A 13,968-nucleotide genomic window follows, 5' to 3' on the forward strand; every position below is an offset into this window, starting at 1 on the left:
AACTCCATAAAGTAACTAGTAATGCAAAGCACCTTAGAAAAATGATGGTTATGGCTGGGCGCAGTGGCTCACGGCTGTAATCCCAGCACTTTGGGAGGCAGAGGCAGGCAGATCATGAGGTCAGGAGTTCGAGAATAGCCTGACCAACATGGTGAAACCCTGTCTCTACTGAAAATACAAAAATTAGCTGGGCGTGGTGGTGCACACCTATGATCCCAGCTACTCAGGAGGCTGAGGCAGGAGAATCACTGGAACCTGGGAAGCAGAGGTTGCAGCGAGCCGAGATCAAGCTATTGTACTCCAGCATGGGCGACAGAGTGAGACTCTGTCTCAAAAAAAAAAAAAAAAAAAAAAAAAAAACCAGATGGTTATATAAATGTTAGACTGCAATTCTGGTTAAGCCATTTTCATATAATAATCTTTCCATTGACTAAATGCTTACTCTGTGCCAGGCACTGTTAAATATTTTATATTATTCCGCTTACTCCTTGTATAGTATCTTTTAACTCATATAAAACACAGTCATCCAACGAGGTAGGACTCATAATTCTGACAGATAACTTACAGAACACTGACACGTAATGCCAGGTAACTTGCCCAAGAATTCTTATAGAACACTGACACTCAATATCAAGTAACTTGCCCAAGGTTACAAGGATGGTAAGCAGGGAAGCTGGGTATCTGACTGCTCTGGTGGACACAGAGTTGTGCTCCTCCTCCTACATGTACTTCCTCTCCCTCCCTTTCTTTCTGATATTAGCAGGGCAGAGTAGGGGAACAGGATTTTGCACAGAGAAACTAGCTCATGCAATAGTCCAGATGTAGTAAAAAGCATATTAAGGAAAGTTTTAAAAGACCAGGTACATACTGAGGGATGGATAGAGTGGTATGAAATGAGACTGGAGGTAGGCAGGGGCTAGATCATGTAGGGTCTCATAAATCATGATGTGGATTTAGGATTTTAACTAACCTGAAGAGAAAAACCATTGAAAGATTTTAAGCAAGTGTGTCATGTAATCAGACATACATCTAAGAAAGATCATTCCAGTTGCCTATAGAAAATGGGTCAGACAGAGTGCGAAGAGTCCAGGTAGAAGCCCATTTTAATAGTTTAGGCAAGAGATGACAGTAGCTTGGTGGAGAGAGTGAGAAGTGAGGAAGTTGGAGAAATAATTCAGAAGCAGAACTGACTACATTTGGCCACGCATTAGAAGACAGAGCAAAGAATAGGAATGTCAGGACTGCTTCTGCGTTTCCTGTACTGCCATCTTTTAGATTTTGGAGGACAGAAAAGGAAAGAAATTAAACAGTAACTAGGAAATCAATTTTAATGTTCAGATTATTTTAGTATCTGTTTACCCAAAACTCACTGTATTCATCTCCTAGAACTGTCAGAATAAATTATTACAAACTGTGTGGCTTAAAACAACAGGAATCTTTTCTCCCACAGTCCTGGAAGTAAGTCTAAAATCAAGGTGTCAGCAGAGACACATTCCCTCTGAAGGCTCTGGCAGAATTTTTCCTTGCCTCTTCCTAACTTATGGTGACTCCTGGCAATCTTTCATTCTTTGGCTTGTAGCTGCATCACTACTATCTCTGCCTCCGTCTTCACATTGTTTTCTTCTGTGTGTGCCTATGTCCTTGTTCCTCTTCTAGTAAGGACAGCAGTCATGATTTCATCTGGAGATCCTTACTAATTACATCTGCAAATAGGGTCTATTTTCCAATAAGATCACATTCTGAAGTTCTTTCTAGGTGGTTACAAAATTTGGGGGAACATTATTCAACTCACTACATTCATCACTATTTTTGTTAACTTAATTTTTTCTTATTATTATTTATCATCATCATTTGTATCATCGTCATCATTACAACAACCATTACCAATAACCCTCAATTAGCACTTGCCTAGGTAAGAAAGAGGCACTCTAATCCCCAATATGTATTTGTGTTGGGGGCCACAAGTGTTGGGGGATCCCAAGATCACACCGAAGTTCAGTGGGAGGAATTGCAGGACTCAGAATATAGCTGCACTCACGGCTATAGTTTATCACATAAAAGGATACACAGCAAAATCAGCAAAGGGAAAAGGTGCTTAGGGTGAAGTCCAGAAGAAACTAGGCACAAGCGTCCAGATGGAGTCACAGAGGACATAATTCTTCCACCATCAAATTGCGACAACACATGTGAAGTGCTGTTTCTGCTCATTAGAGAATCAGTACCCAAGTTTTTTAGGAGGGGGTGCTGATTATATAAGCGCCCTCTACTTAGCACATACCAAAATTCCAGACTCCTGGAAGGAAAGCTGATATTCGGCATAAACCGCAATGTACAAATGCTCCAGGCACACAATAGGCCACGCTTATCAGTTAAGGAATAGTGGGAATACTCCAGAAATCCAAGTTCCCAGATGCTAGACAGGGGCCAACCTTCCAAGCAAGCCTTTCTAAGCAGAGCAGTCTCAGGTCTCCTATGTTAGCTCTTTGCTGAACTTATTGATACATTTAATCCTCACAGCAAAGAAATTAAAGTACAGTGTCAACATTTAGACAATGTGTCCAAGATCAGACTACTGCAATGCTAGTAGTAAACAGAAACTATAATTCAAAAGTAGGCAATCTGATTTTTGACCTCTACTCTTAACCACTATGCTTAGCTGCCTGGTTTTTGAGGACTTAGTAAAATGAAAGATAAACAAAGTTACAAGAGACTCAAGTTAGAGAGAACTGACCAAGGAAAGCAGCAAGAAGGCTATGGTTTTAAAAACAGATTTTAAAATTAATAATACAGTAGCCATTAAAAGAAATTCAGTGAAAATAAAGCATGGGCTAAACAACCTTACAAACACTATTTATAGACCTTTAATGTTTAAGAAAAACAAAATGACTAGTATATTAGCCATTTTAATGTTTTAGGAAGATGAAAGAAAGCTAAAATTTCAGCCTAATTAACACAATGAAGGGATTAAGATATTTACTTTCACCTTTGTGGAAAAATAAAAAAGTTAAAGTAAAAAAAGAGCACATGTACACGCTATGGTAGAGGGCAGTCCATGAAGATTATTTTTGTTTCATTTTTTACCTAATGGAGTGATGTCCTGAAGTATAGTCCAGTTTCCCGAATTTCTGTGTTCGGTAGCCATGCCTCTCCATGACATCCATCCATGTTGTATAATTTGGATCTAGACCCTTAAAATTATTCCAAGATTCTGTTAAGTGAGTGAAGAGTCCACTCCACATTGCTGAGAGAAAAAAAAAAAAAAAAGGAATTGGGATTAAGGTAAAGCTTAACAATTTAACTATTAGGACAATTACTCTGAGAGCGCAGTCCACTAGTGTAGAGCTCATGCTCTGCAATAAAATGTACCCAGATTAGGTGCTTTACCAAACATTCTGATTGTTACCTCATTTTATCAGGGAGATACTCTGTGGGGAGTTACTATTTCCATTTTACAGATGAGTTGACTAATGCTTAGTGGTTAAGTTACTTAAGGTAAATACAGCTGGAATTAAATATAAAGCGTGTGTGACTAGAGGCCTCTTTCAATCACAAAAATAATCCCTAAGTATTTATTGGTTAATTTTCTAAATCAGACAATTGAAGTACAGATCTCATTTCCCCAATATCCTTAAAGATCTTCCCTTATTCCCTGTCCTTTTGCTGGCTTTCCACAAAAAATGTAAGTGTGCTATGCCTTATCTCTCATTTTCTACAACTATGATTGTTTATTCAATCAATACTTATTTTCCTTTTCCTATTTCTGTGTACATAAATAGAAAGTTAGAATAAGCTTTCTGTTTTCATCTAGCAAGATGTTTTCTGAGAGCTGGGATGGGGGATTACCTGGATTTGAATTCCAATAACACCAGTTACTGAGTAGTCTTTGACAAATTATTTAACCTTGCTTACTCTTCAAAATATACTTCTTCCAGGAAAAACAACATCTGACATTTTGAGACATCTAGGGTTCATTGGCCACTTTCTCATTCATTATTTAATGTGATGCTCAGAACAACCCGGTGAGGTACACAGTATACACAGCAATTTGCAGATAAGAAGACTGAGTGACCTGCTTGAGGATTCGCATCCAGGTTATTGTCTCACCCTAGCCCACTGCTCATTCTACTTTACAGTTAACAAAACTGTTTTTTAATATGCCTGGTCCTTCATTATTGAAATATTATTTACAATATAGTTTAGTTTTCTTTTAATCACTGGTAATAATAGAGTTGTTAGTGTTGAAAATATAGGTGAAAGAGAAGTTATAACTCAAATCACAGAGAAAATCATCTCATTTACAGACAAACCAAATCACTGAGTGCCATTTATGGGTTCCAAGGCAACAATCATAAACCAGAAGACAGGGGAAAAGCAAAACAACTATCAGACAATAGATAGAATTTATAAAAATGGCAGTTTTTTCCTATTTGTTAATTATTCATGGCTTAATGTCACTGACATTCTGCCAATAAAACTATGTCTATTTGTTAAATTATTGTAATAAAAGTGAACAATTTGACTTGGGATAAAAGTGAATTGAAACTGAAAGAAAGAGGTAAAGTATGTAATCTGAAATAATAAGAAAAAATTCAGGTAAATCTAAATATAAGTTGTAACTACTTTATGGTATACTCTAATGTTCATAGAAGTCCTCCCAATTACCTATACCATTACTGAAAAATTTCCCTGGAAACAGAACTCTTCTAGGAAATATGCATATTCTCTCATTTTCTTGGATGGTCAAGAGATTCTTAGTCCCCAGTCACAAGGAAATAAAATGGTAACACATGAACTAGACATCATTCTAAATGATAAAAATTCCTACTCTTGAAAAATACAATTTGAACATGCCCAATAGCCAATATATACCTTAAAATGCACATCTTTTATATTAAAACAATTTTATTGAAGCCAAATATAACTATTCTACTCTTAGGTATAATCTTTTAAACTGTGAATATAGCTTCAGTGTGTAGCCACTTTCTCCCATTCACATTAAGGATGTTCATACCTGCACGTGATGGGCAACAAATTGGAGAGTTTGTGTAGGCATTTAGGAAGGAAGTCCCACGTGCCTTCATAAAGTTGATAAAAGGAAGTTTCACTACCTGACTTCCTGGATGAAATGTTAACCTTCCATCCTGGAAATAAGGAAATTTAATTAGCATTGACTGCATCACCAAAGAAGAAAATTATTTTCTTTAACCATAAAATTTACAATAGTAGACGACTTCAATATGATTTTAAGAATCCTCCAAAGATAAAAACAAAACAAGTATAGAGAGTGTTCCCAGTATCTGGTACATAAATATCTAGAATTCAATGCAGTGTTACACTTGGATTCATTTGAATACAGTAAATAAAGGACTTCCTAGAACGTTCTTTTGGGGGATGATGAACTAAGTATTCATTGAATACTTAACTATGTGCCAGGCACTGTGCAAAATCTGAGGATGCAATGGTGAATAAAACAGAGTCCTAGGCCCCATGAAGCTTACAGTCTAGTGGGAGAGGCAGAAAGTGTATTGGCAAATAAACCATGAATAATTACAAATTATGATGTAGGCTTTGAAAAAAAAATCTGAGATACAGAAGGACAAGAGAGACCTACGTTAGACAGTGTGGACAGGGAAGTCTTCTCTGGGATGTATGAGACCTAAAGAATGAGCAGGATCCAACTATTCAAAGAATTTAAGGGACATACAAAGTTTGAGGTATCTGTGAGATGGAAGTGGTGATATCAATTAGGCAGCTGGGGTGGGGTGTGGTGGCTCATGCCTGTAATCCCAGCACTTTGGGAGGCTGAGGTGGGAGGATAGCTTGAGCTCAGAGGTCAAGACCAGCCTGGGCAACATAGGGAGACCTTGTTTCTACAAAAAAAATTAGGCAGCTTGATAAATGAGTCTGAAGATTAGGAGATGTTTGGGCTGGAGATACGCATTTTGGAGATGAACTGGGAATTGAAGAACTCACCTTGGTAAAGAGCAAGAACAGAAAAAAGAATATTCCAGTCCTGGAGTTCTATCTATTATATGTTTTCAACATAAGTATAAATAAATTCCAGTTTAAAACATGAGCCAACCCAAAATACAGAATATATCTAAACCCTTGGGATAGCTGAGATTCCTAAATGGAGACATAAAGTAGGCTGTTGGATACAGACAGGAATCTGGAGTTGAGAGAAGTCTATCTTGGTGAAATAAAACTTGGAAGTATTTAACATATTCATGGTTTTGAAAACTGTGAGACTAAATAAAACCTTTTAGGGAGAGAGGGAAAGGAGGGGAAAGAAAAGGGTCTAGAACAAGTTGTAAGGAGTCCCAAATAAGAGGGGAAAGCAGCATGGGAAACTGAGAAAGAATGGCCAAGGGAGGAAGATGTGAGGAGACCGAGTGCCATGAGAGCTGAGAGAAGACAGTGTGCCAAGAAAGAGGTAACATCTGCTGTGTTGAGAACGCACCTGAAATGAGGCCAGAAAACGCACATTGGAATTGGCAGTATGGAGACAGCTGGTGACCTTGACAAAAGCACTTTCGATGGGTGGTAAAGAAGAACAGCTAAACTGGAAAGGGGAAGGATTGGGAGGCAGGAAAGTGAGACAGCAGGGGGAAAAAAGAAAAGCTCTTCTAAGAAGTTATTTTGCAAAGTGAAACAGAAAAACGGGATCGATGTTAGAGAATGGTGTGTTAGCTGGAAGAAAATGTGGGATTAAAGTCAGTTCTTTTTTTTAAGATGGAGAAAATTATGCATGTCTTATGTCAAAATAAATTACCACTTCCAGCAAGAGTAATCACTGAATGCTAAGCAAATAACTATGGATTTCCTCAATGATGAGCTAGAAAGCCAAAGACAAAAGTACATAGCGGCCAGGCACAGTGGCTCATGCCTGTAATCCCAGCGCTTTGGGAGGCCGAGGCAGGCAGATCACTTGAGGTCAGGAGTTCAAGGCCAGTCAGGCCAACATGGTGAAACCTTGTCTCTAAGAAAAATACAAAAATTAGCTAGGCGTGGTGGCGGGTGCCTGTGATTCCAGCTACGCAGGAGGCTGAGGCAAGAGAATCACTTGAATGCGGGAAGCAGAGGTTGCAGTGAGCTGAGATGGCACCACTGCACTCCAGCATGAGTGACAGAGCGAGACTCCATCTCAAAACAAAAAAAAAAAGGTGCATAGCCCTCCCTCATGAGACTTTCTTTAAGCCCTTAAATTCAAATTCTCAGAAATTTATCCTCACAAATTCCAAATGTCTATATGTCTTATGCTTACAATCTTTTGGACATGGGGAGATAACAATTTGTGGCCACTGCCTAGAATCCAGACAACCCAGGCTTACCTGGTTGGGGGATGGAGCAGGAGGTCACAAGGTAGAAGAACTGTCTTAAAGGTGCTTTATAATTCAAACATTGGGATTTGGACTCCAAGTCCTGCAGGCTAGGTTCAAATTGGTGTAACGACCACTGCAAATGACTACTGCAGCATATCAATAACTAATATGTCAGATTACAATCCACGTTAGTGATTTCTTGATTCATTTCTATGACTAGTACAGGGACATCATCTGTATCAAAAGCAGTCTGGAAAGCAGGACTCTTTGAAATACAGTGGCAGCGATAACCAGAAAGGGAGGGGGTGACTGCCCTCATGTGGGAAAGTTCCCAACAATTCCATCAGTGAAAGGTGATCTATGCTAAGACTACTGTCTGAGATGTATATAAGGCAGCGAGTGGGATGCAAATATTTAGTGAATGAAATGAATCTCTAATCTAGAGGTTTGTTCAATTTAAAAAGGAAGACAAATTTATGCTCAAAATTCAACAGTATATTTTTGCAAAGCTTAATAAATTGGATTAAGCATATCAATAGCAAAATTTGGTTCCTAGGAAATATTTAAATTATGATATACATATTCTCAATGTGAAAAATATCAATAATATTCTAAACGAAGACCAAAATGTTAATAGAGAAAATATTTAAAAATTTTCTAGAAGTTTTGGTTTTTGACTTCACGTAGTTTTTACACACTAACGAATCATTTAAAAACTAGGCTACTACTAGTACTGCTGATAATGGTATCAATGGGAGACGGTCCATAGACTATTTCATTCTGAACTGAAAGGCATCTTAACACAGCTGGTTGATGAAAAACAGAGAAAGTAAGTTTTCCACATTATGTTAATGTGGTTTACAATGGATAGCCAAGTGAAAACACAATTCTGTCAAATTTAGTTGGGAGAGAAAATCTTGCAGAATTGCTTTTGGGATAACTTCTATAATTTACTAATAGCCCGTTTCAATTTTCTCAAAGCCATTCCTATAGTTCAAACAAATTAAGCACTCCAAAATTGGGCATTTAAAAAATAAAAATGACCCATTAATTGGCTTTCTGCAAAAGTGACAGAAATGGTACCAACTGCCTTTAGTTGCTGCATTCTGCTCTTGTTAATTAATTCTCATGGCTCCACACATTTTTTCCCCCTTGGGGTGGGTGAGCCTTTTGGTAGATACGATTTTGTGATTTTGATTGCTCCTTCTGAACCATGGCTTGTACTTGGTTCCTTATCGTTATGGGCCATGCAGAATCAGAGAAGTTTAGATTTGAATGCATCATCCTAATGAAAGGATGTAACAGCAACTTTCATTTGTCATGTTAGCATGGCAAGACTGCTTATAGTGTTCTTCCCAGATCTGTTCATCAGACTGTATGAGATTCTCACTAGACTCTGTAGTGAACATTCCTGTACCTACTCTCCCCCGCCACTCCCGAAACCTCACCAAAACCAAAACTGATACAGGTGCAGTGGCAGGGAGTAGAGGTAGGAGTAGGAGTGGGGATGCAGAAGATGCCTATGTCCTTTAGGACCCAGGCAGAGATGCTTGTTTTCTATTATTTATTTATTTAATTTTTAAAATTTTATTTATTTTTTTGAGTCAGAGATTCACCCTGTCGCCAAGGCTGGAGTCCAGTGGCACAATCTCGGCTCACTGCAACCTCCGACACTTGGGTTCAAGCGATTTTCCTGCCTCAGCCTCCTGAGTAGCTGGGATTACAGGTGCGCACCACCATGCCTGGCTAATTTTTATATTCTTAGTAGAGATGGGGTTTCACCATGTTGCCAGGCTGGTCTCAAACTTCTGACCTCAGGTTATCTGCTCATCTTGGCTTCCCAAAGTGCTGGTATTACAGGTGTGAGCCACCGTACCTGGCATGTTTTCTATTTTTTAAAAAATGGGATTATTAAGGTATAATTCACACACTAAACAACTCATCCATTTAAAGTGTACAATTCAATGATTTTTAGTATATTCAGAAAGCTGTGCAACCATTACCATAGTCAATTTTTAGAATGCTCTCATCATCCCCAAAAGATATTCTGCACTCTTTAGCCATTACTCTCTATTTGCCTGAAGCCTGGAAAACCACTAATCTACTTTCTGGCTCTACATATTTGCTTTCTCTGGACATTTCATATGAATGGAATCATATAATATGTGGTCCTTTGTGACTAGCTTCTTTCACTTAGCATAATCTTTTCAGGTTTCATCTACATTGTAGCACGTACCATTTTTTTTATCATTGAATAATATTACCAAATTTTATTTATCCATTTATCAATTGATGGGCATTTAGGTTGTTTATACTTTTTGGCCATTATGTATACTGAACATTTATAATGCTATGAACACTCATGTACAAGTTTTTGTGTAGACTCATATTTTCATTTCCCTTGGATATACACCTAGGAGTAAAATTGCTGGATTATACGGCAACTCTATGGTTAACCATTTGAGAAACTGCCAAACTGTTTTCCAATGGTTGCATGATCTTACCAGCAGTGTATGGGTTGTAATTCCTCCACATTGTTGCCAACTCTAGTTATTGTCTTTTCCATTATAACCATCCCAGTAGGTGTAACTGGTGTCTAACTGTGGTTTTGATTTACATTTCTCTAATGATTAATGATGTTGAGCATCTTTTCATGTACTTATTGGTTATCTGCATATCTTCTATGAAGAAATGTCTATTAAGATCTTTTGGCCGGATGTGGTGGCTCATGCCTGTAATGCCAGCACTTTGGGAGGCCTAGGCGGGTGTATCTTGAGGTCAGGAGATTGAGAACATCCTGGCTAACATGGTGAAACCCCGTTTCTACTACAAATACAAAAAAAAAAAAAAAAAAAGATCTGGGTGTGGTGGCATGTGCCTATAGTCCCAGCAACTCGGGAGGCTGAGGCAGGAGAATGGCTTGAACCCAGGAGACGGAAGTTGCAGTGAGCTGAGATCATGCCAATGCACTCTGGCCTGGGTGACAGAGTGAGACTCCGTCAAAAAAAAAAAAAAATCTTTTGCCCATGTTTTAATTGTCTAATCCACAATCACGAAGACTTACACCTATGTTGTAAGAGTTTTGTAGTTTTACTACAATTTGTAATTTGTTTAAAAGATCATTCTTTCCCTATTAAATGGTCTTGGCACCCTTGTTGAAAAATCAATTTCCTATAAACATGAAGTTTATTTCTGGACTTTAGATTCTATTCCATTAATCTGTATGTCATCTATCCTTAAGCCAATTACATACTACATTGATTGGTGTAGTTATGATGTAAGCTTTAAAATTGGGAGGTGTAAGTCTTTCAACTTTGTTCTTTTTATTTCAAGATTTATTTTTGGCTATTTTGGGTCCCTTGAATTTCCATATGAATTTTAGGATGGGTTTTTCCATCTCTGCAAAAAAAAAAAAAAGTTCTAGGGATTTTGACAGACATTGAATTGAATCTGTACATCAATTTGGTGAGTACTGCTATATTAACAGTATTAAATCTGATCCATGAAAAGGGGATGTCTGTTCATTTATTTAAATGTTATTTTATTTTTTTCAACAATGTTTTGTAGTTTTCAGAGTATAAGAACTACATTTCTTTGATTAGATTTATTTTAAGTATTTCATCCATTCTGATGTCACTTTAAATGGAACTGTTTTCTTAATTTGACTGTAAGTGTATTAATCAATTAAGTGTATAAAATATAATTTATTTTTGTACACTGATCTTGTATACAGCCTTACTAATTTATTAGTTCAATAGCTTTGTAGTGGATCTGTAGAATCCTATATACAACATTACTGCAAGTATAGATACTTTTACTTCTTCCTTTCCAATATGAATGCCTTTTATTTAATCTTTTTTCTAATTCTGTGGCTAGAACCCCCAGTACAATGCTGTATAGCAGTGGTGAGAACACACATCCTTGTCTTCTTCCTGATCTTAGTCAGAAAACTGATTTTTTTTCTTTTAACCATTCAGTGTAAAGTTCTGGCTTTTTTTTTTGTAGATACCTTTTAGTTCCCTTCTATTTCTAGCCAGTTGAATGCATAAGGATTGTTAAATCTTGTCAAATGCTTTTTCTGCATCTATTGAGATGATCACATGGGTTTTGTCCTTTATTCAGTCAATATGATGTATTACATTAATTGATTTTCAGATATTAAACTCACTGTACATTTTGGAGATAAATCCCACTTGGTAATGAATAATCCTTCTTTTTTAATGAATTTGATTTCCTAGTACATTTGTCCCTTGGTATCTGCAGGGGATTGTTTCCAATACTTCCCTAGGATACCAAATCTTTGCGAGCTCAAGTCCCACAGTCAGTCCTGAGGAACCCATGGATAGGAAAAGTCAAGTTCTGTGAGTTCCACATCCCGTAAATACCATATATTTTTATCTGAGGTTGGTGGAATCTGCGGATTCAGAACCTGTGAATATGGAGGGCCAAATCCATTTTGTTGAGGATCTTTGCTCTTATATTCCTAAGGGATACTGGTCTGTGGGTTTCTTTCCTTATGATGTATGCCTGGCTTTGGAATCAGGCAAAAACTATTTTTTTTTGTTTATTTGTTTGTTTGAGATGGAGTCTTGCTCTGTTGCCCAGGCTGGAGTGCAATGGCAAATCTCGGCTCATTGCACCTCTGTCTCCTGGGTTCAAGCAATTCTCCCTGCCTCAGCCTCCTGAGTAACTGGGATTACAGGTGCCTGCCACACCTGGCTAATTTTTGTATTTTTTAGTAGAGACGGGGTTTCACCATGTTGCCCAGGCTGGTCTCGAACTCCTGATCTCAGGTGATCCACGCACCTCCATCTCCCAAAGTGCTGGGATTACAGGTGCGAGCCACTGTGCCTGGTCAAACTGGTCTTATAGTTTGGAAGTGTTCTCTCCTAATTTTTGGAAGAGGAGATGAAGAATTAATATTAATTATTCTTTAAGTATTTGGTAGAATTTATCAGTGAAATCGTTTGGGTCTGTGCTTTTCTTTGTTGGTAGTTTTAAAATTACCAGTTTACTCTCTTTACTTCTTATAGGTCTATTCAGATTGCCTATTTCTTCTTGAGTCAGTTTCAGTAGTTTCTGCCTTCCTAGCAATTTGTACATTTCATTTAAGTTATCTAATTTGATGATATACAGTTGTTATATGTAAGTATTCCCTTGTAATTCTTTTATTTCTTAAGGTAATGTATCCATTCTCTTTCATGATTTTAGTAATCTAGCTCTTTTGTCTTTTTTCTTGTTCAGCGTAGCTATGGTTTGTCAATTTTGCTGATTTTGTCTAAGAACCAATTTTTTGTCTCACTGATTTTCTCTACTATTTTTCCATCCTCTGTTTCCTTAATTTCTGCTCTAATCCTTATCATTTCCTCCATTCTGCTTGCTTTGCAGAAGCTTGTTTGGTCTTCTCAGATTGTCTCTCCTGCTATGGAACCTTTGTCCTACTATAGAGCTAGGGCCAGGGCAATGAGGGCCCTAGTATTCTCAACCTTCCACACCTGGCATAAAGTCTCTGTCCTGTAAGTGGGGGCTGACTGAAGTAAGGGAGCCCTCAACTTCTCAGCTGCATTCATTAGGAATTTAACCTCTCCAACTTGGATTAGAAGATGAGAAATCCTCACAGCCTGTCCCTTCTAGTGAGATATGATAACCAGTGACTGGGAGCTGTGGGGAGAAGGAGTCCTATCTTCTTGGCCACACCCATGTGAGTGAAACCTCTGTCAAAGCCATAGTTCACTGCCACAGACTCTTCTTGCTATTCTTACCAAGTTTTAGTAGATTTTCTTGAATAAACGTTTCTTCATTTGGTGTATGCCCTTAGGACAATTTCCAGACACGTTAAATGTTTCAAATATTTAATAGTTTTTATGTATAGTTTAAAAAAGTGTTTTCATTTGTTTTGCTTGTTTTCTTGGGAGTTGGTCTGCAAAGCTCTTGCGTTGCTATCCTGAATGTAAAACCAATGTGCTACCTTCTTCCTACAATTATTATTTGCTCAACTGCTCTATCTTAGCCTGTAGAGTTTTAGAAATGATAAATCAGTGTCAAGAATCTAACAGCATACCAAACTGGTATAATCAGAGAGAGGAATTATTTTAAGTTTAAAGACCAATCTTTTTACTATATAGTTGAATATACCTAAAACAAAAACTTCAAAGAAACTGTAAGCTCCACTCAGGACTAGCATTATTTCTAGTAATATTACTGTCTTATTTTCAAACACATTGATATATACATATTATATGTTTGGACCAAAGTATTTGGCATAAGACAAAAAAGATATAAGTATAAAAATTAAAGAATAAACTCATAATCTTAAATTTGAATGGAAAGTATCAGTATAATCTCACAATTTATTTTTCTCTTTCTAAAATATATGTACTTTCTAGATTTGTCCACTGGAAAGGTCTAGATGCAATGAAAACCCTAACACTCAGATTGTGATCTCTAAACACAAGATGGGGCAGGAAATACGCATTGTGGACACTGAACTCTGTTAAAGCAAGCTGTCAAATACTAATGGGGATGGGTCAAAAGGACTCAGAACCACCTGAAGCGGCTTCCACTGGCCAAAGATAGGACAGTTTGAATACTAACAAGTATGTGAATGCCAAAAATGTAAGCAAATATAGAAAAATCTATGCATTCA

The 13,968-nt window shown here is 37.5% G+C and overlaps 1 protein-coding gene across 5 annotated transcripts in view; it reads right to left on the minus strand.

Moving 5' to 3' along the window:
* ARSK (arylsulfatase family member K) overlaps positions 1-13,968 on the minus strand; it is a 50,364-nt gene that overhangs the window by 34,816 nt on the left and 1,580 nt on the right. For all 5 annotated transcript variants that reach the window (XR_004429730.1, XM_033179092.1, XM_033179095.1 and 2 more), the window contains 2 exons: positions 5,012-5,141; positions 3,082-3,241 (listed from right to left, as the gene is read on the minus strand). Coding sequence is in view for 4 of the 5 variants with exons in the window: in XM_033179092.1 (XP_033034983.1) it covers positions 3,082-3,241; positions 5,012-5,141 (290 nt within the window). In the remaining variant the exon portion in view is untranslated. The remainder of the gene's footprint in view (positions 1-3,081; positions 3,242-5,011; positions 5,142-13,968) is intronic.

This window comes from Trachypithecus francoisi, unplaced genomic scaffold (assembly GCF_009764315.1).
Source record: "Trachypithecus francoisi isolate TF-2019V2 unplaced genomic scaffold, Tfra_2.0 Lachesis_group2, whole genome shotgun sequence".
Classification (NCBI taxonomy): domain Eukaryota; kingdom Metazoa; phylum Chordata; class Mammalia; order Primates; family Cercopithecidae; genus Trachypithecus; species Trachypithecus francoisi.